The sequence below is a fragment of the Oxyura jamaicensis genome, chromosome 6 (assembly GCF_011077185.1).
Source record: "Oxyura jamaicensis isolate SHBP4307 breed ruddy duck chromosome 6, BPBGC_Ojam_1.0, whole genome shotgun sequence".
NCBI classification, from domain to species: Eukaryota; Metazoa; Chordata; class Aves; order Anseriformes; family Anatidae; genus Oxyura; species Oxyura jamaicensis.
The window spans coordinates 9,820,142-9,843,186 of NC_048898.1; the positions used below are offsets into that span (position 1 = coordinate 9,820,142).

General features: G+C 39.4%; 1 protein-coding gene across 3 annotated transcripts in view; it reads right to left on the reverse strand.

Annotated features, from left to right (window-relative positions):
* Positions 1–3,223: 3,223 nt before the first annotated feature.
* NRG3 (neuregulin 3) overlaps positions 3,224–23,045 on the reverse strand; it is a 402,024-nt gene continuing 382,202 nt past the window's right edge. For 2 of the 3 annotated variants that reach the window (XM_035330413.1, XM_035330412.1), the window contains exons 8-9: positions 17,028–17,198; positions 3,224–11,864 (exon numbers count right to left, since the gene is read on the reverse strand). In XM_035330413.1, the coding sequence (XP_035186304.1) occupies positions 11,357–11,864; positions 17,028–17,198 (679 nt within the window). In that variant the 3' untranslated portion in view covers positions 3,224–11,356. Of the gene's footprint in view, positions 11,865–13,714; positions 13,855–17,027; positions 17,199–23,045 lie in introns of all 3 variants that reach the window. The other variant, XR_004751993.1, reaches the window with a different exon arrangement.

Consider the following 23,045-nt stretch of genomic DNA (forward strand, 5'->3'; position numbering starts at 1 on the left):
AGTGTGCCCTTGTGGCCAAGAAGGCCAACGGGATCCTGGGCTGCAGTCAGAAGAGTGTTGCCAGCAGGCCAAGGAAGGTGATCTTGCCCCTCTACTCAGCCCTGGTGAGGCCACACCTGGAGTGTTATGTCCAGTTCTGGGCTCCCCGGTACAAGAGGGACATGGAGATCTTGGAGCAAGTTCAGAGGAAGGCTACAAAGATGATGAGAGGACGGTCATACGAGGACAGGCTGAGAGAGCTGGGCCTGGTTAGCCTGGAAAAGAGGAGACTGAGGGGAGACCTCACTGATGTATATAAATATCTGAGGGGAGGGTGTTGAGGGGATGGAGTTGGTCTATTTTCAGTTGTGCCCAGTGACAGGACGAGGCAACGGGCACAAACTGAAGCACAGGAGGTTCTGGCTCAATATGAGAGGGCACTTCTTTATTGTGAGGGTGACGGAGCACTGGAACAGGTTGCCCAGAGGTTGTACAGTCTCCTCTGGAGATAGTCAAAACCTGCCTGGATGCCATTCTGTGCAACGTGCTCTAGGTGATCTTGCTCAGCAGGGGTGTTGAACTCAATGATCTTCAGAGGTCCCTTCCAACTCCGCTGATTCTGTGATTCCTATGGGTTCTCAGTGGGATTTGGGGCATTCAGTGCATTGCGAGGGGAGCTGGCAGCTGCAGGGAGCAAGGCAGCTCCAGGCTTTGCCCTGGGGCTATCAGAGGGACGTTTTTTGGAGGAAGTCATGAAATTCCTTTGGATTTTGGACTATCAGTATGCTTGGCACCAAGCAGTCCAGCCCATCCCGCCAGGGCTGTGTGTGAAAATGCCACCCCGGAACGCAGCTGTCCACACAACATGGAAACCCAGGAGGTGCCACCCACCACAGCATGGTGACCCACCTGGGTTGGATGGGTGACACTGACATTTTGCCACATCCCCATGGCGACTGTGGGGACGCTACACGCCCTAGCCAGGGGGATAGTGCTGGCTGCCATTTTGGGAGGTTTCTGGAGGTTTGAACCTCAGGTCCCAGGTGCTGGCTGACCTGGGAGGGACGAACAGTTTGTGGTTCCACTCCTGTTGCTCTTCTGCAGACCTGGCTGGAGATCTTCACCTTCTGCTTTACAAATGTAAGTTGCTTTAAAGTTCTCCCTCCTTTCTTTTTCCTGTAAGAAACATGAGTGATGTTGCCTCAATCTGTTTCATTGTGTTAAGATGGGAGGTCATTTTGCAAATAATTTATGCTTTTTTTTTTACCCCTCATTGTCCAGAACTAAAGGCACTGCTGCCTCTGCCTCCTTTCTCAGCTGATTCCCCCTGTCAATGTGTTGTTTTGACACTTCAGCCATTCTACCTGCTTCAATCTGAGTGCCTAAAACTGAGAGGCTTGTAGGCGAGACTGGAAAAATTGACTTAAACAGCAGAAGACCTGAGCTTTTCATGCATGTGCCCTGTGGGTGCTGACATTTGAGAGACCCTTGCGCCTCTCTGTCTCCAACTCCAGCAAATTCCAGCCAGTCCTCCCAGCATCGAGGCTGAGGCGAGGAAAGCTTTCATTTTCAAACAGATTAGTCTTGTCCCTCTTTGTGGCTTTTCTTTCAAGTGAAAATTCTGCTTGGAGAGAAGCGATCACTGGTGATGGTAGGAGAACACTGCTTCGGTAAGGAAGAAGGACTGAATTCAATAATACACACAATAGAACTCATTTGTGACACTAACTGGGAAAATGATGCCGTTCAGCTTTGGTCACTCATATGCATAAACCAGTCTGGGCATGGGAAGTATAAAAATGAGTCAAAATACAGATTGATTCTGAAATCTTTTTTTTTTTTTTTTTTTTTTTTTTTTTTTTTTTTTTTATCCTTTAAAACCATGGACAGGAATGTACAGCTCCACAAAAACGGAGGCCAAACATACCAAACCAAAACATTTCCTGGAATGCTGCATGACAGATTTTGTAAGGTTATTTCCTTTGAACCACAGTCAGTTTAAAAGTGGCTTCCATTTGCAGTCAAAATAATAATGGTACACATTGCACACTCCTTGAAACATGATCTTTGTCATAGGCACTATGATTATATTTCTTTTCTTTTTATTCTTACCAGTGAAAAAATAAACACAGTTGAAAATAGACAGCTTTTTCCCCTTTGTCAATATGTTTAGGCTATGTGGTTAAGTGGTACTCTCCCCAGCTATTTAGATGAAAAAACTTTAAGTTGGAGCATTCATTTTTCTGTTCTAAAAAAAGTTTGTGTATGTGGTGTTACATATATATTTATATATTATTCACCAGCTCCAAATCCAAGTCCAGTGTTTATCAGTGATTTTATTGACAGCAGAATCAATTTTGCTGGTATTTTAGTTTTCTTATTTCAGTGAATGGTTCAAGACTTTCAGCTGCTAAAAAGGTTTCACACATTAGGAATTCCTACACGTTAGGAATGCTCAGACTTCATGTCTACATGTTAGGTGCTGTTTCATGCATATCTACAGATCAATTTTAAGGTAAACATAATTTTATGTGATATGGTGGTCAATAGAAGAAAGTATGAAATCAGGTATAACTCCAGAATAGAAAATAATCTGTTTAAATGAAGCTTGATTGACTCTACTTGGTTAGTGCTCAGTAAAAAGTCTGAAATATTGTATTTGTGACTATTAAAACTCATTCTGGGAACCAATCACTCCACGTTTATTTTTGGACATCTTCATGTCCTTGTTCACTAAACGGCAAGGACTGAAAAGCAATTTAACCAATAAATCAGGCACAGGAGTTGTAAAGGCAATTCTTCCCTTGCAGTTATTCCAACTATCCAAGCTGGATATTCACAGTGAACAGCAAACCATGTCTCCATTACCTTCATTCCATTTCTAAGTGATTTCAGTATGGACAGTTGCTCAGGATTGCATCTGCAGATGGTGGGAGAGCAGTGCAGGGCACCGCCGGCTGTTCCATGAGTGAATTAAGGAAGACAAAGTGCTGCGATGCGGATCCTACCCACGAGGACAGAAAATTGCCCAGCAGCTATAGTACCTCCTTAGAGCACTGGTGTTTGCACAGTGATGTGTTAGTCTCTGAAGCTGTCTACAAATGGTTTTACATTAATGTGAACACAAGACTACTTCCTCTTAGTGGAGAAATTGAAATGAAACCCCAACTTTGTGGCCAATCTGTATAGGGTAACAGAGGAGACTTTTTTAAAGAACTATGATTTGTATTTTTTTCATGAGTTGCCCTTTTTTCTCAGTCCTGGGACAGATGCTCACATTTAGCTTAGGAAGCCTCCTCTACTGTGAAATGCAGTGTTTATTCCTTGCCTGACCAAGGGGTGAAGCTTGCAGGATGCGAGCGTGCTCTCGTCTCAGCACAGAGCACTGCCAGCAAGCCTGAGGGGAGGATTGTCTTGCCAGCAAGCGATGTGGGGCTTTGTGTGACAGCCAGCAATAGGGTGTCACTGCTGCCTCTTCACCAGAAATGTCTATTAGTCAAATGAAACTGAACTGCAAGTTGCATGCTGTCCTTAGCGAGGATCATAATGGGAAAGTCCTTTCTGAGATGCTACAGACCATTGACAATTTAGAACAGGCTACCAGTTTACATGCATGGCACAGTCTGCAAATGCATGTGACCAAACCCTACAGAGCCATTTTGGCATTAACAACGTGTGAAAATATTACCATACTAGTGGAAAGGTTTCTGGTAGTGAGCCCTTACTTAACCCCTGTCCCCTCTGCAGAGGAGACAGAGAACATCTCTTGCCTTAGCTTTGCTTCACTGTTTATAGTATTTAAATTTTTTTTTAGCGCTTTACTTGGAAGAAAGTAAGTTTATTAAGATGAAAGAAAGTCTAGATAATCATACACATAGACAAAACCTGCTCAGAATAATCCTCACCTGCTGGGGTATCAATTCTCTCTGAGGTCAGAATTTCAAAGAGTTAGTCTCCTGAGCGGCTTTGGGAGAAAAGCTGCCATAGTTAGCTGAGATGAAAATGCAGACAGGCTGACTTATCTTCACTGTTTCACTATATAAAATACAGACAAACAGCATAGAATCTATATTTAAAATATAAACAAAACCAATAATACAAGAAGATCAACATGGCAGCCCTCTCACACCATCTGTGCTTGGATGCTAATGCAAACAGTTGCTGCAGAATGAGATGGAGATTTTTGCTTGTACACATACATAATTTTGGACTGCAAGACCCAGCTCCGTTCTGTAACAGGAACACTTCAGACCAAGGTCAGAACTGAAGTTAAAGGATCAGAACCAGCTACTTTGCTAAAACCCGATTTATGATGACAACTCTAAGAAGAGTTTGGAAGCAAATTCACCTATGCAATAATCAAGGATAACATGAAATGAAGTATAAAAAATGAAGTTAGTTGGAATCAAACTGCTTTAATACTGTTCAGAAATTATCCTTATGGACAGTGGCATTTCCACTTGAATTGCTCCAGCTAAATTGTGAGTAACAGCTCATTTCAAACCATGACCCAAATCCTCAGAAACCTCCAAAATGATCTAGTGCAGATGACTAAAATTTCACTTACATATGAGAGATCTCAGAGAGAAATGAAACTGAGGTAAGCTTCTCAGATGTTGTCCTACCATGACTCAAAATCCATTCCTCCTCTCCTGTGGAAAAAGCTGTGCCATAGCCAGTGAAACGTCCTACCTATTTTAGACCTTTTGGCATATTAATTGTTATTTGCATTCTTGTTGTATTCTTGTACTCTTATGCGTATTCTTACTTTCCAAATATTTACACAACTAAGAGCTTATTCTATCCACATCAAAACGAGATGTACTTAAAACAGTGTTTGCCATATAACTCTTTTGATTGTTTTATAAGCTTTGGCATTATTTGCATTATGTTATTTAATGTAGTGTACGCTAGGGGTCTTAACCTTTGGAGACATTTTAGTGTGAATCAGAGGCAGAAAGCTTCACTTCAGATGGCTTCTGGTCTTTGGAACTCTGCAGGGATCAGAGGCTTCTGGTCCTGCTTGCACTGCTAATAGTCCCAGAACAAGTGCTGACCACTACTCCTACTGCCAAGCCATTCATCCTTCATAGGCAACAACATGCAAGTGGTCGAGGTGTTAATTCATGGGAAAACACCAGAGGACTTGAAACTAAAAGAAAAGGATTTATCATGGAGCTTAGTGGGAGAAGGGAACCGCTGTCTCTGCCTGACCTGTGGCTGGCTGTTCTTTATGTTCACCTTTGGCCACCTGAATATCAGGCTTGTCAGTCAGACAAGCGGCAGTACTTTGTATCATAAGCACACAAGCAGTGGGAGTTAATGTACGGACAAAGAAACCCGAAGAGGACCGCTGACTCGGTGACTGGAAATGCTGGGAGCTGGTAGCTGTGAAGGAAAGGCAGGGAAGCACCCTGCAGCACAGCCTGCACAAATCCTCTCTTGAGGGAGACTTCTCCTGCAAGGGCTACTTACAGCATGCAAATGGACATGTCTAGAATTTTGAAGGTTTTAGGCCTTAAATTTATTTGGTAGCTGTCCTACTGTCCCAGAGGTTAGGCTGTAAATTTTATTCTTGATTCCAATGATAAAGTAAAATTGAACGTGAATAAAGATGCTGAATACTTTAAATTCAGTGACATCTGAAGCTACGAGACAGCACAGAAGTGGGCCTTGCAATGCAAGAGCAAGGAAGAAGGACAAGATGCCCTGTCACTATACTGATGTAGTACAGCCCACGGTCAGCGTTAAGGAAAAATAAGTACAAATTGCATGTAGGTCTGCTCCTGGCAGTGTTAGAGAATATATTACTTTTCAAATATATTACTAAAAGCTATAGTACAAATAGAGAATTTCCATGCCACTTACATACATTAGGTCCTATACTTTATTTACATTCTTCAGTCATCAGTAAAAAGCTCTTCATTATACCTATAACTGTCCCCTCATAGAACAAAAACCAACCAACCAAACACCTGTAGGTTGTTCCGCTGTTTATTTTTATATCGGGGAAAAATTTCACAAGAACAGCCATTTGGGGTCCTGGGAAATCACTCCCCTTTTATAGGACTGCTGACCAAAGAGGGTGGTGCTAAATCCTTTCAAGGAAATAAGGCTGAGTGCATCCTGTCAGTGTACCATGATCATTCTGTCGCTATTGAAGATGTTGAAAATGGTGCTGTAATAATAACAAATCAAAACATTATTACCTTTGTTCAAGTGAATGATAAAAGTACTAACAATGTGGGAATTTCTGCCCCTTTTCCTTTCATCAAGTATTACTAACGTGGTTGTTAATAAATTAATGTAAGGTTTTTCTGGCAGTTTCAACAGATAAAACACTATATGGGTTTTTACTGTTGAGATGAAAGCCCCTTTACACTGCATAGCATGCACTGGGGACGACTGCTTCCTCCTCCACTGCAGGTTTCCCCAGCTCTGGGTTCAGTGTTGGCTTCCCACTGCCAGCGATACGCCCTGTGACCATATTTCTTACAAGAAACTACCAATCTCTGTGGCCCAATCCACTAACTGCTGTGTAATAAAAATGAAAAACACCTCATGAATAAGTTTACTGCTGTAATAGCTGTGCCATTTTTATCTCATGCGTGAACTTTGTTACTTAAAATACAAAAATCCTGTTTGATAACGATGATTTGGAGGTGCCATGACTAAAAGTGAGTGTCCCAGTTGTTTTCACGTGTGTAGACATCAAAACAAAGGGAGCATAATCTTGCTGTCAATTTGCAGTAATAACACAGCACACAAAGAAGAAAGTGTGCATCCCCCTATATTTTCAGCAAGATAAAGAACAATATTACTCTATGAATTGATCTTTGTTTTTTAAAGCTGAAAAATCTATACTAAATATTTGCTTTTTCCCAATCTGCTTGAAGATGAACATTTTTAATTCATGCCAAGATAACAAATCACTCATATAAACTCATTGTTTTCCCAAGGGAAAAACAGTTTACAGGGAAATTGTATTTTATTGAAAGGCAATTGATATTTATGCCCTTTTCAAAAACGGTTTTTATTCTGGGTCTGCTCCTTCAAGCTTTAATTTCATTTGCTACAGCTAGGCCTCTGAAAGAGCTCTTCTTTGGTATTCATTTTCATAACTTCTTTTTAAGAGCTCAAGTAACATTCAAAATTAGACTGAAGGAATCTGGGGATGATTTGGGAAGAGGAATCCATTTTTTTTTCCTCCCTACATGAGAAGTAGACATGAATTATCTAGTTGAATGTTTTGATTCAGGAGCTAGTACATGCTTGATCATACACATGCCATAGTCTCATTCTTTTTTTTTTTTTTTTTTCTTTTTTTCCCCAAATTTACACCAGGTTCTTCAGAGGATTTTGATAAATAACATTAGAATCAGCTACATTTAAGTGGTGCTAAGTTCATTGCTGTTGGGGCCCAGTCAATGGTATTCAGCCTGGTATTCAGCCCTTGTAAAAGGATTGATGTGGCAAGCCAAGCACTTGGCCAACAAACCTTGTACTGCGTGTAGTGAGGGTGTTTGCACACTGCCATGAGTCTGATTTTCATATGCAGAATGAAGACAGCTCCAGAAATCCATGTAAAGTCCCTGCACCTTGTGATAGGCTACTAAGCTTCAGGACACTAAATTGGACATCGAGTAGGAGAGACTTGGGACATGACTAATATGTCCTTAATGTATCAGCACTGAGTGCCGCAGCTGAGAGCTTGGCTAGGTGACTAGATACCAAAAGCATGTGGAAGAGCTTTCTTCACTGGTATGTTTGTTTACCTAAATGTGATCCCTCAAGAATTAAAACATTTCAGCTTTGGGTAATACGGATGTACTGAAGAGTTTTTCAGTGTTTGATGACATGAGATGTGCCCATACTCACCCACATTTCCTACTTCAAATGTTGGGATTGTTCTACTGCTTTTTAGGGTTATTTTGGACTGTTTTGAAGAAGAAGAAGAAAAAATCAAAACATTGCTCTCATAATTCTGCTCCCCAGCATTACACTGAATAGATGCAGGCTTCATCTGCTCAGTTCAGAGAAAGTTCAACTCCATTTAATTAGCTGTTCTCCCAGTTTACTCGAGTGTAGCACTGTGTGTGTGAGTTTTCACACCAGACTACACTTGAACTTCATAGGTCAGATATAATTTTTAATTATGTTACAGGTAAATGATGGAGTTCAGAGCCTCTTTTAGGCAGATTACAGTCTGTTTCCAAGGCTAGGAACAGATGCAATTTTAGGAATAAACTACGTTTCACACTCATACATCCCTTCTGATCTGCTGAGTTCAATGGGACCATAAGGTTCAGAAGTAAAGCAAAATTTGCCCTACCATTTCAGCTGTTTCAGTGCAACTTTAAGGAATCTTTTGTGCCCTCTACGAAACTAATTGGCAGACCTCAGAGAAAATGTTGTCCCATTCACTGTAAAGTAGGAGGGTCCATGGGGGAAAACAGTTGCATTAGAGAAACACACTTCACATCAAGGCTACCTATTTAGATGTTTAAAAACCTTTTTCTTTTCCTCTGTAAACCATGACAGTTTCAACAGGATCTGAAATGATACTCTTAACAAATAATACGCTAGTCTGTCATATGGTTAATATTAACATCTCTCTATTCAAACATGCTGAAAACTGAATAGAACAGTTAACATATAACAGTCACACATCCTTTGCTGAATACAAGATCGCATCTCTAACATGAACTGAAGATATCCTCACCATTTCAGATCTTCATCTGTCATTCAATCAAACATTTTATTGTCTTTAATACATTGCTCTTACCCTCCTTGTGGGTCTTTTGGGGGTGCTGAGTGAACACATTCTCTCAATAAAGGCATTGCTTATGATATAGTTCTTTCTTCAACAGAAATCTTGCAGTGTGTTTCCAATACATTGCCACAGGTGAGATTGCACAGTTTGCTAGGATTTGGGAGCAGGTAGGCCTTACAGTTGGATTGAAAAGATTTAGCATTGAAACAGCTATTTGGGCAGGATTCTGCACGTTACTGCAGAGAGACCATCTCTTGAAGAAGTTAATGGTGAACAATTATCTAATTGTGAGCACGCTTCACAGATTATTGACTCAGAGCTTTACACAGTAGCCATTTTGTAAAATGCAGGTATTGACAGGGCTTTTGGGCAGATGCAAGCTCACTTTGCTCATGCTCTGAGCTGGCAAGATGCAAACAGCTACCAGAAAAGTCACGCAAACGTACTGATGTGAAATTGAGCCCCACCTAACACACCTTATTTTTCAGAGGGTTTATTTGGTGTGGGCTTGGTGCCATGCTGACCGCAGGCAGCTCAGCTCATGCTCAATGAGATTGTGCCCAGCCACCACATAGTGCAGAACTATGTCATGGAGAGACCGATCCCTGGCTAAAGTCTCATCTTACTGCTACAGGAAAAGCTCTGTAGCTTTGAGGAAGGGAGTCTGAATGAAGCATGCTCCACCCTGGGGCATAAAGCATAGCTTGCCCTCAAATACACTTTTATTGAAAACACACAGCAAAGATTACAGCCATAGAAAGTTTTGTAAACAAGACAATTTTATCAACTTTTATCTTAAAAACAAAACAAAACAAACAAAAAGCACACACACACATAAACAAAACAAACAAACAACAACCAAACCAAAATAAAACAAAAGGAACCCAAAATAAGACTTGCTGAATGAAGACTTGTGAATAGGAATTTTTTTAATGCCTTAACTAGGCACAAAATAAATGACATACACCTTCAGCATTTCTTTTTGAAATTTACTTGACAGAGGTTAAAATATTGCTTTATTCTGACTAAACATACAACAGCACTGTGTGATCAATTGTGCTATTTTGGGAAATCTTGAGACTTGTGAACTGGAAAGTCTGGGGCACATCTAATAAATTTAACAATTAATTTGCTGCAAAGGAATATTTTAGTACAATCTGTATATACGGTAATTGTTTTAAAATCAATCTTCTGACATTAACCAGGGAAGGCTATTTGGTAATTATTTATTATAGTTCATCTTCTTTTTCTCCACAAATAAGCAGATATTTTAATGCTAATAAAAACTGCAATGTGTGGGCCACTGAACCCAATTCATGGTGTTGTTGGCATGTTATGTTACAATTTACTGGGGAGAAGAGGGACTCAAAAGCAAATGCAAAAAATGGTTATAATGCAATTGGGATACTGCAACCAGGAAACGACATTTCTTCTCTAAGGCCTTGATCCCCAGCAGGGATTGATTTGGTGGAAACCATCTGCTCATGTATAGCCCCATCCGAATCAGCTGTGTGCATGATCACAGGTCTGCCCATACCGTACCATCTGCAGGACTGGAGCTTTAAAGTTCACAAGCCTAAGCCACGATTAATTAAAGTGACCGAGGAACTGAAAGCGGGAGCAAATTAGGACAGCATGAACACTCACCGGCCGGCCTTTGATCATACTGAACCTCCCTGATTCATCTCTGAACAATCAATAATAAAAAAATAAGGTAAAAAAAATACACACACACTCAGAAGTGCTCCTTGAGAGCTTACAAATGCCTTTGAAGTATAACAATTTAGAAATGTTGAGGGGTTGGTAAGAACAATGGAGTTTACATTCCCGCTCTTACAAAAGAAACCAACCCATCCTGCCGCAGCACACACTTTTGCACTTTGTTTCTCTTGTTCTTCCTCCACCGAGGCAGCTCTGATAGGCAAAGCTCAGAAGAAGACGGGGCAGCCACTGGCTCCTGGCCACTGCATCTCCAGAGGCCCCAATCGCACTCCACGCTTGGCCTGACCTGAAGCTCCTAGACGTTTCCGCTGACCTTCTTAAGCTGACTGACATACTCAAGTAAAGTAGAGAGTCTAGCTCAGTTAGGGACTGGTGGTCACTCCACAGTAGGTGCCACGAAGTAGCTGTTTGTGTTTGCTCTCGGGATGAACCTGGAGCCAAGAGGAGAGGGGGAGAGGGGACCAGCCCTGTGCTGGGGTTACGGGACCTGCGCCCCTGCCAGCACGCGCTGCAGCACTGCCCTGAAATCAGGAATGAACCTAAGAAAGGTCTTGGCCGTTACTGAAGAAAGGATGCATAGCCGAAGCCTTCTGACAGCCAAACAGGACAGTGTTAAAATGCTCTGTAACTGAAACTGTATGTATATCCTGCCTAGAAAGCACCTGATGTATGCCTTATCCCTCCTGGAACTTTTCTTTCCCTTAAAAAAATATTTTGTTAAAAAACACTATGATATGAGGGCGATTGACTATTTGGTTTCTTCTAAGTAGATGCTCTTAAATTAATGCATATAAATAATTTGTATTTAATTTCCTCCTTTCCTGTTTAGCAAAGCATCAAATGCACAGATCTCGTTTCCCCTCCCACAACCCCCACACAAAGTCACTTGGTCAATATTGAGTCTCTTTGCGTTTCACTTTTTAAGACAAATTGTGCCTCTCGTTCTGACTTGGCCATGGGGCTCATGGGCAGAAACGCTGTGTTTTCACTCACGCTGCTCTCTGCTTCTACGCTCGCCAGTTCGTAGTCCTCTGACCTCCTCGCGTCGGTCAGAATCCGAATCTGCTCCTGCACAGTTTCTAGCAATATTTTTACTTCGTGTTGTTCTGCTATAAGACAATTACTGACTGGAGAACTCACATTGACAAGTTCAGCTGAATAGGAGTTTTTGCACCATTTGATGCCTGTTACTTCAGAAACATTTTGCATTTGCATGCAGGCTTCGTCCAAGCCCACAGACGGGATGATGGGAACTGAGTTGGCCCTTGAAGATGAATATCCGACCAAGTCCTTCTGATCCACGTTATTAAAATAAGGGGTTGTTTCTCTTGAAGGCAGTTGCATATTTATTGGAGTATTCTGAGGAGTTTTTAAACCACTGGATGAATACCTGAAAAGAATAATAAAAAGGTTATGTTGCACATTGGGCAGTCAGATGTGACCCAGAGGAATGTTGTATGAGAGTCAGCGAGCTGTGCTGGAAAGATACATGGCTTTTTTTTTTTTTTTTTTTTCCTTCACACTAGGAGCACTTAGTGCTAGTCCGGCCCTGGGGAAAACAGCAGACTCTGGAGACCTGGCTTTTATTGCCTGTGGCAAACCACTGCTTTTCTCTCTGTCCCATTTTTCCCACCAGTACATGAGAGTAATGACAATTGCTTTTTAAATGCTTGCATGAGTTACACTGTATTGTTATTATCATTACTATTTTTCAAATCAAATTTGAAATCCCATTCCTTCATTCATAACCAGGGAAATGGATCGATGTTTTCATGAACATCAAAACTCTCAATGTCAAATCACTATTTCAGGAAAACATGTAAAAAGATGCCGAACAAAAAGAACTTTCAACAAAATCCAGTTGGTCTCTTTATTTGCATGGAAACACATGCGGTCCCCTTTGAATACTCAGAGCATCTAAGTTCATTGTACCTCTGAGAAATGTGCCGTTCTTTTCAGTCACCCAGACTGCCCATGTTGATATGATTTGGTTTCTTAAGACTCATCTGGAAATAATACATTGTGCCCTGGAAAACGTTATTCACCTTTATTTCAAGAAAAATCACTTAACCTCCTTTCACACATGTCATAGTATGATTTCTTTTATGGTGAGGCAACTTTGGTGAATTTTCATTGACATTTCCATTTTGCTTCAAAGCCAAATTAATTATTCTTATCAGAAAATGTTTTCATTTATAAGAAATACTTAAAAAGACAGAAATGAAAAGTATGCTAAATATAAAGGAAACAATGCCACAAAAAAAAAAAAAAAAAAAAAAAGTATTTCTACTAGTCATGATTACCAAGAACCACAGACATCACCTCCTCACTGGATCATATTTTATGTATCAATCAGTTTTGAGATCGTGTCGCTATTTAATAGAGCAAGGTAATGATGAAATCTAACGTGTTGTATCCTTGGTCAAGGAAAGCAACATCTGGATCTAGCATGAGCCAGGTGTTTGAGTTTGAACATCAAGCATATTTTTCTGAATGTTGCTTAAACCTGACGGACTTCCCCCACGGATATCCTATTCACATGTGCCTCGCTTCTTCTGGCATTAGCAGAAAAAGAACTTAGGAACAGGAATTAAAGCATACAAAACAGCTGCAGTCTGATATTAGCATACAGTGCTAATTAAGTGGAAAGGTTTCCTTTGGCCCCATCCTCCTCGTAAGCTGTCAGACAGAAAAAAAGAGGAGTAAATATCTTTAGGCTCATTTCCAGTAGAGCGCCACTGACTTGTAATTAGCTCATCTATGGTGGCACTGTGTTTGTACAACTGCTCGACACATTAGCCCAGACACGTGCACGCGTGCACTGCTGTGCAGACGCTGCACTAAAGCTCTGCAGCAGCCTCCCCAGCAGACCACAAACCACAGCTGCGAGCTCTGATAAGGAGGAGGCACTGTTATCCTTGTTGCTATCTGATGGAATGAGATACTGCTTTGGGAAGTGGGACCCAGGGGAATAATGAAGCAAGTGGCTTTTGAGGATATGCAACAGTGTTTCTTGTACATGCTACACATGCTTTACGGCCGAACCAGGTGGGACTCAGCTTTTGGTTAATTATGTTTGTTCTCTGCTTAGACACACTTCTAGCCATTTACCAAGGGCCTTTTCAAACAGTTTTTAAGAATCAGTATGAATGAAAAACTGATCAGCAAAAGTATTCCAGAGGGAGGACAACTGAAAAAAAAAAAAAAAAAAAAAAAAAAGGAAAACAAAGAAGTGCAGACCTGTGGGTTGTGCCCATTCTTGTTTCCTTTGCATTTGCTTATTATAAAATTGTTCAAACGACTATAGCTGGAGGGATCTCATCAGCTGCGATATTCCCTTTTTTGGTAATTCAGGCCCTAAATATATTCTGGGCTGCACCCTGAAAACAAAGGGAGTGAAGTTTTTTAATGAATTTCACATGCAATGGATGTATTTATCATATGGATGATGTATGAGCAAAACCAAGAAAAGATGGAATTATCTGAATGGGTTTGGTGAGAAAACAGTAACATTTTGCAGTTCCACAAAAGGGATTCAATTGATCTTGGTATTTTGAAAACTAATTGGCAGCAAAAGTAACATGTAACATAATGCCTAGCATATTTCCATAGATTTTTTTGATTGATGCACCAAATGTATGCCAGAATTATATGTTTCTGTCCTTTGCTCACAGAGCTTTCAAAGGAGGACTGAGGTTGAATTAAAGCATATAGTGTGTAACAAGCAACGTGTTAAGCTAGTAGGGATATGACTTCAGAGCCATGTGAGAGCCAGTGTTCAATTACAAACGGGTCCATGTTTCTACTTGTGACACCAGGCTGTTGCTGTTTTCAATAGATTGAGACTTAAGTTTCAATAAGTATTTATAAGTGCAGAACCATAATTACTTTTTTTTCCTATAATTAAACTTTCCCAGAACTATAGTTTCCCTTAAGAAAGATAACTGTATCTTTTTTATCTGGAAAAAAAAACTAAAAATCTGTCTGAATAAATTCAAGCATATGCATGTACTTCAAAGTGCAGCTCTGTCCACCCTTCCTCCAAGCTAAATAAAAAATGCCAGCATATATAAATCTGCAACAGTAAATATCGGTTACACAGTTTTCAAGAGTTTGCGTCAAAGAATTAAGCTGAAAGAAGTATAATAATTATACTGCCCCTTAAAATAGACATTAAAGTGAGACAGAAGGGATCAGAACTTAAAATACAAAATGGGTTTTACTCAGCACAGCACAAGCAGCTTTGCTGTAAGCCCTACTGCTGTAGGTGCTCACTGCATACGCCTGATGGCCCAGGCCATTGTGATGAATGGGAGTCATTGCAGTGGCATTAACAGGCTTCAGTTCAGCCTCGTAAGCACATGCACCTGTATGTCTACGGGTACATATCACACGCCAGGTATCTGTAAACACATTTATATCTGTATAAATACTCATTTGCAGACGCAGGACACTACTCCTAGCAGCTAACACCAAGTAATGCAAACAGTTGTCACTGAAAGCACGGGCTCAAAATGCTGTCCACCTCCCTGCGTGCACACCGGTGGCACCCTGAGATGCTCATCAGGCTCTGAGAAGTGAGTGCCATGAAGATGGTTTGTTTTCCTTAAGCCCCTCATTTCAAGCAGGTTTTTCTGCTGCTTTGAGTGGCATACTGATAAATCGACAGGTATGAGTTGTATTTGACTTGAACTCTGCAAATGTTAGATTTGCAAAACTGAGGGATACTCAGATGGTAAGAAACAGATTTGGGGACAAACTGTTCTGGTTAGAAGAATTTCACAGAAAGTAGAATTAGCGAATCAATTTTTGTTTTTGTTCAGACATAAGTTGTGCATTTATATTTTGGTTGAAGAGTGTTTCATTACTGTGTCACATGCAAAAAGCATTGTTACTGTCTTTAAAGGCTTCTTTTTAGTAAAAGCCATCATCAGTGAAACACTGTAATAAAGCAAGATAAAGATTTGCCTTTATTTTCATGACTAACATGGACATCTTTATAATTACTTCTCATGAGGACTGGTTTAAGGATGTTGGTATCAAACCTGTGACAGATACATACTGCTGTGACTGCCTGTCACTACAGAACCTGCAGGTGCTCTTTCTGAGGAAAGGTCCCATCTTTTGGGGCAGTAGGAAGAAACTGAAATTCTAAAGTGCAGAAAATAAGGATGAAGTGCTTCAGGGACTGAGGCCAAAAGGGGTCACAGCGTGGCTGAAAAATCAACCTTTTGCAGAGTGGCAACAGGCCAAGCATAGGCCAATACAAGATGATACTTGTAATATCACACCCTGATTTCCTAGGGAGGAGTAAATGCAGCTAACACACAAGTCAGCTTTGCTGCGTTTTCTACCTCACTTCTCTACCTGGAAGAGGCTGCGGCTTTCCTTCACAACCTGCCCTGCAAGACACTGCCGTGTGGTAGCCTGCCCGTAACAGTAAGGCTTGCGTTCAGAGTCACCATTTTCTTAAGGAATCATGGATACGTTACTGTACAAATGAACAACAACATGTTTACTGTAAGAAGTAATAACCAAGTTTTTCCTTTGAACAAGCAAACAGCAACAAATGAAATAAGTATGAGATGAATCTGAACTTTTGAGCAGAAGTCTAGAGAAACCCAAAGCTCTTGCTGGTTTGGTTTTTTCCCGTGCCAGGGAAGCCCCACTCTTGGTCTGTCTCCCCCAGTTACTGTGGCCAGCTTCGTTAGGCAGATTCAGCTACAAGAGATTTGGTGAGCAAATCACCTTCCCTCAGGGTACCATGGGCAGGGACACCAGCTGCCTGCTGGAGAGGGGCCAGAGGAGCTGGGGGGACGTGAGCTGCCTGCCTCTGCCTGCCTGGGTGCACATCCTTAGCATGTTCAAATGAAACCAGGGTTGTTACGCCCCACTGCAGACATTCCTGCTAGTGGTACATGTAGTGTGCCTGCATTGATTCTGGGAAGTCTTTGGAAATCTATAGGGATATGTAAATATTATGCAAAACAACTTGGCAATTGCAAAAGACTTCAAAGGCAGCTGTAGGTGCTCGGGAGCACTTCTGAAATTCAGACCTTATGTACAGCTGGAGGTGAATTAAAAAATGAAAAATATCAGGTTCTTTGTGTGTGTTCAAAGACAAACCCATGTGAAGTGGTTGGTCTTCAGTCTACAGCAAACACACAATCTACAAAGATTTAGTTAAAGAACATGAAAGTTGGCCTTCTGAATTATTTCCTCTTATTTGTCCAGTACTGACGGAAGAAAGTGCTGTGCAGAAGTTACTAGAACTACTTTTCCAAGCAGTACTGTGGAGTACAGTGTTGCCAGTCTCTTAGAGCTGGTGCTGATCACAACTCCTACATGCTTTGAAAGGCTAAGGAAGAGCAGCCAGCCAGGTAAAAGCACATTACCTCCAGAGTCAGCCAGTATGCGAAAAACATTTGTCTGCTTTCAGCACTATGAACCCCGGACCCAAAGTACAGTATAACAAAGCGGGAAGGACCGTAATGGCTAAGCATGTTAGCTACCTAAAGCATTCACTAACAAACTCACTGTGATTGTTACTTACCCATGACAAGGCATTGTGTCCTGGTCTGTGATCCTTGACTCTTCTAGCTGTTGATATGCTGGTCCTGTAATTCCATTGAACCTACCCCGAGGTAAGGGAGGAGTCCTCCGAAAGGCATTTCTATGTAGCATCCCACTTTTCTGTCCTGGGCTGCAGCATGAAGAGAGACTTCTAGGAACAACATCAAGGGTACAGTAAAAATTATCACAGCAGAAGTGTAAACTTCTGCAAAGTAAAGATTCAGAATTAATAATGCATGGATTACCGTTTTTATAAACTTTGCAGTGACAGTCTATGATGTCAGCAGAAATTCTCTAAGGAAATCTACTGCTATAATCCACAGCTAGCTGCTGTTTACGCCATATCTAATAGATCACAACCCTTCTAGGAATGAAAGTAATTGACTGGTATATTAAATGTTTTCTCGTACTTGATGAAGGATGCTTTCCCCCCCCCCCCCCTTTTTTTTTTCTCCTTGCTGTGTACCATAATCCTGGTATAAGGAGTTGAACCCTCAGACAGTGAAAATAAACAGCAGAGCTCCATTATAGCTAGAGCTGAACTCAAAATCAGATCTTAAATTTAAAGCCCATTGTATCACCAGTCAGCTTAGGGGTCCTGCTTGCTGATATAACAACATTAAATTGGAAAAAAATATGTTAATGAAGCTTCTGAACTCCAGCTTGAAAAAACATCTATGATGCAAGTTTCCTCCATTTTGACATTTCTTTTGATACTGTTTTATTCCTATTTTATATACATTGACATATGTTTGCATTATTGATTTTACTATTTTTATAGATATCAACAAATACAGAGATGTTTCTTTGTGATATAAAATAAAACTGTAATATGATAAAGTAATAGTTTTCTACTTATTTTTAGAAAATTGCTTTTGTAAGCAACATTTTTATAGTGTTTTGGAAAAAGAATGGATTTTTTCCATGTCATACAGGAATTAAAAGGTGTCTAGAATCCACATAGCTGTGTTATATTAACCATGAATCCAGCTGTTTCTAATGGAAAAATAAAGGAACACACAATTATGTCAAAATATAACCTATTTATACCGTCAACAGGTCACAGTAATGCACAGCATGACTAGCTATTCATTTTCCAGGTACTCCCTATTTCTCTTGACTGGGCCCTCTTCTCCTCCTCTTCTCTGGGTTTTCTCTTCTCCCCGGTCTCAGAAATGTGTATGTATTTTCTAATATTCTGTCACATCCTTAATGATGTTTCAGTATAGGTTTCATAGATGCTTTGTAAGAATTATCCTTGGTTAGGTGAATAATTTTAACTTCTGACACAGTTCAGCTATGCAAAAGACTTTTCCTATATTTACCACTCATATTATAACATGACTTAATAGCAATCTACATTTTATACCTAGTGGAAACATTATTTATAGTTAGGGTCACATCTACTCCGAAAGCAATTCTTGCTTGGATCAAATATCTTGGACAAATTCTCTTGGAACATACATTTTCGTTAAAACATAACCTTTCTCCTCAGAGTCAAAACATAAGAAAGAAACCCAACAGGCTCTACTCGAGCTACCCACGTTTGATTATGGTCTCTATTCTGTTCTCTTCACGCTTATACTTTCTTGGTGTTTTTTAATTGACAAGATCAATAACCCATAGCAATAGCACTCCCTCGAGGATTTTTGATGCTTCCTTAAATAGATTTTCCTTAGCTATTATGAAGGCTGCAAAAAAAATTTGAAACAACAAACCACGTTGGAGTCAAGTAGTGGCTTTTCAATTTGGAAGGCTGAGTTCAAACTGAGATACAGTTCCTACTCTGTAAAATAACATTACCACATCATAAAACAATTGACAGTTTCTGCTCAGGAAACAGATTATTAGATCAGGGAGTCTTAAAAGATGGAGCTGAATGAATAATTCACAAAGGCTAATTAAATTTAGTGTTTTTTTTTTTTTTTTTTTTTTTGGTATTATTATCGATTGCAGTATATTCATCAACGTAGTAAGAAAGTCAACAAACTGATTAAAGTTATAACTTAACAAAATTTGGACTGATTGCAGATATTTGAAACTAGAAAGGCATTGTTAAATTGTGGTTGGTTTGATGCTCTTGTGCATCTTCCCTGCTGGATGAGAGCACATGGTCTCTCATCTAAAAACATGCACGTGCAAATTCATGTACATGCTGTATCTGTAATAGATGTAATTGCAACACATACATGTACACCTGAGATAATTTGTATAATCTGCAGCAAAGATGCATCTAATGCCCTATCTAGACTTCCTTCAGCTTGTACTGAAACTCATCGTGCTCTGTACTCCAGTCCTTTCATCCCTGCTCTGTACTCCAGTCTACGTAGATAAAAGAGACCAGTCCATGAAACTGGGCTGTTCAATAAAGTAGACCGACATGGAAAGCTGTAGCAGATGTGTCTCCAATCTCTTGATTATTCAAGAATAACAAAAATCAGAATAGGTTTGAAATGGTTCACAAGTAATTAATAAACTAGGGAGAAATTTAGTTCTTATGAATTAATGGTTTGAAATAAAATTGTTTTGTGTGAAACTGTCTTTAGGTTGAGCAACTGAGTTAGAACAAAAACTGTCTCAGTAGACTGTTCTCTTCTCAAGGCACACGCAACTCCCAAGTGCGTTAACTGTTCATGAAGAGGAGATGACTTGTAGTGAATTTACAATAACTCTGGGAATCATCCTGTACTATTTTTTAGTTAATTACTAAATAAAATTGATAATACATCTCATTATGAAAAGTACCTTTGTTAACAGAAACATGAAAAGCATTAACAAGAAGAGCACAATTAAAATGTTAAAACTTTAGTTGGGAATCCCTTCTTATTTGATAAGGACAATAGAGCTACAGAAAAATTGCTATAACAATGTCTACCATTATTTTATTTATTTATTTTATTTTATTTTATTTTCCCCTGCCTCTTCAGTCTTGTTTTACCTTGTGATGACAGTACTGTCACATCATTTTGATTCCCATCAACCTCCTCCTTGGTACGTCTTGTATTCCTTCTATGTCTCTGCCTTCACATTTTCCCTGCATTCTCAAGATGCCCCCTGGTGTCCCACTCTGAATTAGATATCCAACAGAAAGATACTAAAAAGATGCTAAAAACATTTAAATGTTCCCTCTTCCTGTTTTGGTGGTTTTGTTTTAAAAAAACTTTGTTGAGCTGTGATACATGAACAGAAAGATGCAAAGCAGAGGAAGGAAGGGAAGTTCTAAAACGGACTGTAAATACTCTGGCAAAAACTATATAGAGAGGCATATTATATTACGTACGATATTCTGTACTGATAACAAGATGCAAACATTGCTAAGGCTGAAAGCCTGCTGTTTGCCCTCCCAAGACAGGAACAGTAAATACATACCCCAGTGACAGAGCTAGCTGCCACATAAACAGCATTTTCTGATACTCCCTGGGAGCCACATTTTTAGGCTAAATATACCATCTATAGCTAACATCTGCTCCGATCAACTATGTATACAGATTTTTAACCAATTTTCCATTTTAATAGAAAGGATCTGTTCCACCTGAGAACATTAACATCTCTCAATAAATACCATTTGGTAGCATAATACTGTATCATAAAGTCCTTTTGGCAGACTGCTAACAAGAATAAGATGACAAAAAACAGTGAGTCTGTACTGGAGTCTGTGTCACAGAAAGCCCCCAAAGAAGAAAGTTAACATCACTTTTTAACTTCAACAAATCTGTAAATCTGTATGCGACTAATATAATAGTAAGAATGTAAGGAGATTATTATGCCAAAAAGCTGTGACATAAGCAAACTGAGAACTTTTACTAATCTTATATATATATATGTGTGTATATATATATAATATATATAAATCTCAGTAGCATCCTATATTCCAAGCATTTCATACAATCATAGAATAGCTTGGGTTGGAAGAGACCTTAAAGCTCATCTACTTCCAACCCCCCTGCCATTGGCAGGATGCCACGCATTAGATCAGGTTGACCAGGGCCTCATCCAACCTGGTTTAAGCTAACTGTGTAACAAGACACCAGAGATTACTTAGGAAAACATCTAATCTACACATATTTTTCATTCTGCCACCATACACCTTCATTTTCAGTTGTTCTTTTACTTCTCCTTATGCTTTCTCTGAGGTATTTATAAGTAGCTGCCATATACTCTTTTCAGTCTTCATTTACTACCCCAAGACAGACTCTCTAATCCGTTCTATGGAACACAGATTATTAATTCCTTGTATTATTGTATTAGCTCATCAAGCAATTTGAGCTCATACTAATCAGAAGGCCATTTTAAATACACAAGATAATACTGTTGTGTTCTCATGCTATATTCAAACGCGGTGATAACAGTGTTTCATGAAGTAGTTTTAAAATTTCTGACTTTCTGATGGAAATGTCTTAACTAATATTTCTTCCCATCCCATTTACCTTTTGTACATCTGCATCACTTTGTGACTTATTTATCCATTCACCAAGCTTTTCACTGAACCTTTTCTTCCCCATTTGTTTCTCAATATACAGGAAAAAAAATTATTAGTTCCCAAATGCCTGACTTTGTATTTAGTACTGCAGAGTTTTGATCTATCTGCATTACTCAATTCTTTAAGGCTATTTGATTTATTCATTACCTCATATCTAGATCCTTATCTAGATCCTTACCCTAAGTTTTAAGTAATTTCTTCAGTATGTTCTCATTCAAGGGCATTGATTTCTGCATTTTATTTCCATTTCGACTGTCATAATATCTATTTTCATATGCTTTATTCTACTGCTGTTCTACCATTGTCCTCAAACAATCATCCTAACTGAAAAATGAAATACATTCATCCACAATTTCCCTAACTGCTTCATGTATAATCTCTGTCCCACCACCAGCTTTGCTTCTTTCTGTCTAGTACTCATACAACAAGAACACTTAATTACTTGCTTTCAGAATCACCAGTAATCGTGAAATCTCAGTGCTTTCTGGAAATGTTCACTTCAAGCACGACCTATTGTTCTCTGTGATATTTCGGTTCTCTGCCTATACCCTCATCTCTTTATGCCCTTTTTTCAAAAAGTAAACTTTTCCAGAAAACTATCTATTTATCTATCTATGTGTGTGTGTGTGTGTGTGAAGTACCAGATTATTTATACTTTATCCCTTCTCAGGCTTCCTTGGTTGTGTTAGTTTATCAATATTTGTTCTTTTTAACCCAATAATTTTATGTACATAATAGCTTAGATTTACCATTTCATTTAATGTAAACTGAATCAATTATACAGAGGGCATAAAGAGTAAAATGCTTGCTAAGACTAAAACATGGTTTTAGAATGGTTTTTATGGAGTTAAAAATTCACTGAAAATGCAACCACAAATTATTTTAAAATTTGGAGTAAATTTATTGTATTTTGGTGCTTTTGCAAGACAATACAACTGCTTTAAACTGAAAGCCTCTACATTTAGCTTTCATCAAGGCATTCTCTGAAATGAATCCCTCCAAAATCAATGGTGAATGAATCAATGAAGGAAAGTCAGTATGACTAATTACCAAGAAAACTGCTACTCAAAGGGATCACACATTGGTCCCAAAGTTAACAAAACAGTAATTTGTTTCTATCGGTTAGATACAAAGACAGCAGGGTTTTTTTCTTACTAAAACCAACAGATAACCTGAGATGAAATTCGGAGCATACTGAGTAAGTTTAGTCATTAAACATACTTGTTATTTTCCAGTTCTAGGAGTATTTTGGATTATTTTACATATGTAAGCAGATGGTGTAAAATTCTTCTACAATATTTATAGTGCATAAGACAGAGGAAATATTTTAGGAGTAAGATTTAGTGGTGATTTAAATCTTTCATCCCTATTGTAATTCCTTGCATGCAACTGAGGTTGGCAGAGTGAAAAAATTGTTATTATCTAGTAATCTGAGTGAAATAACCAGATGATCTCTGTCAATCAAATTTCAGCAACCCAGAATGACTTCCTACCTTGATAGTCTTACTGCCAGGCCAA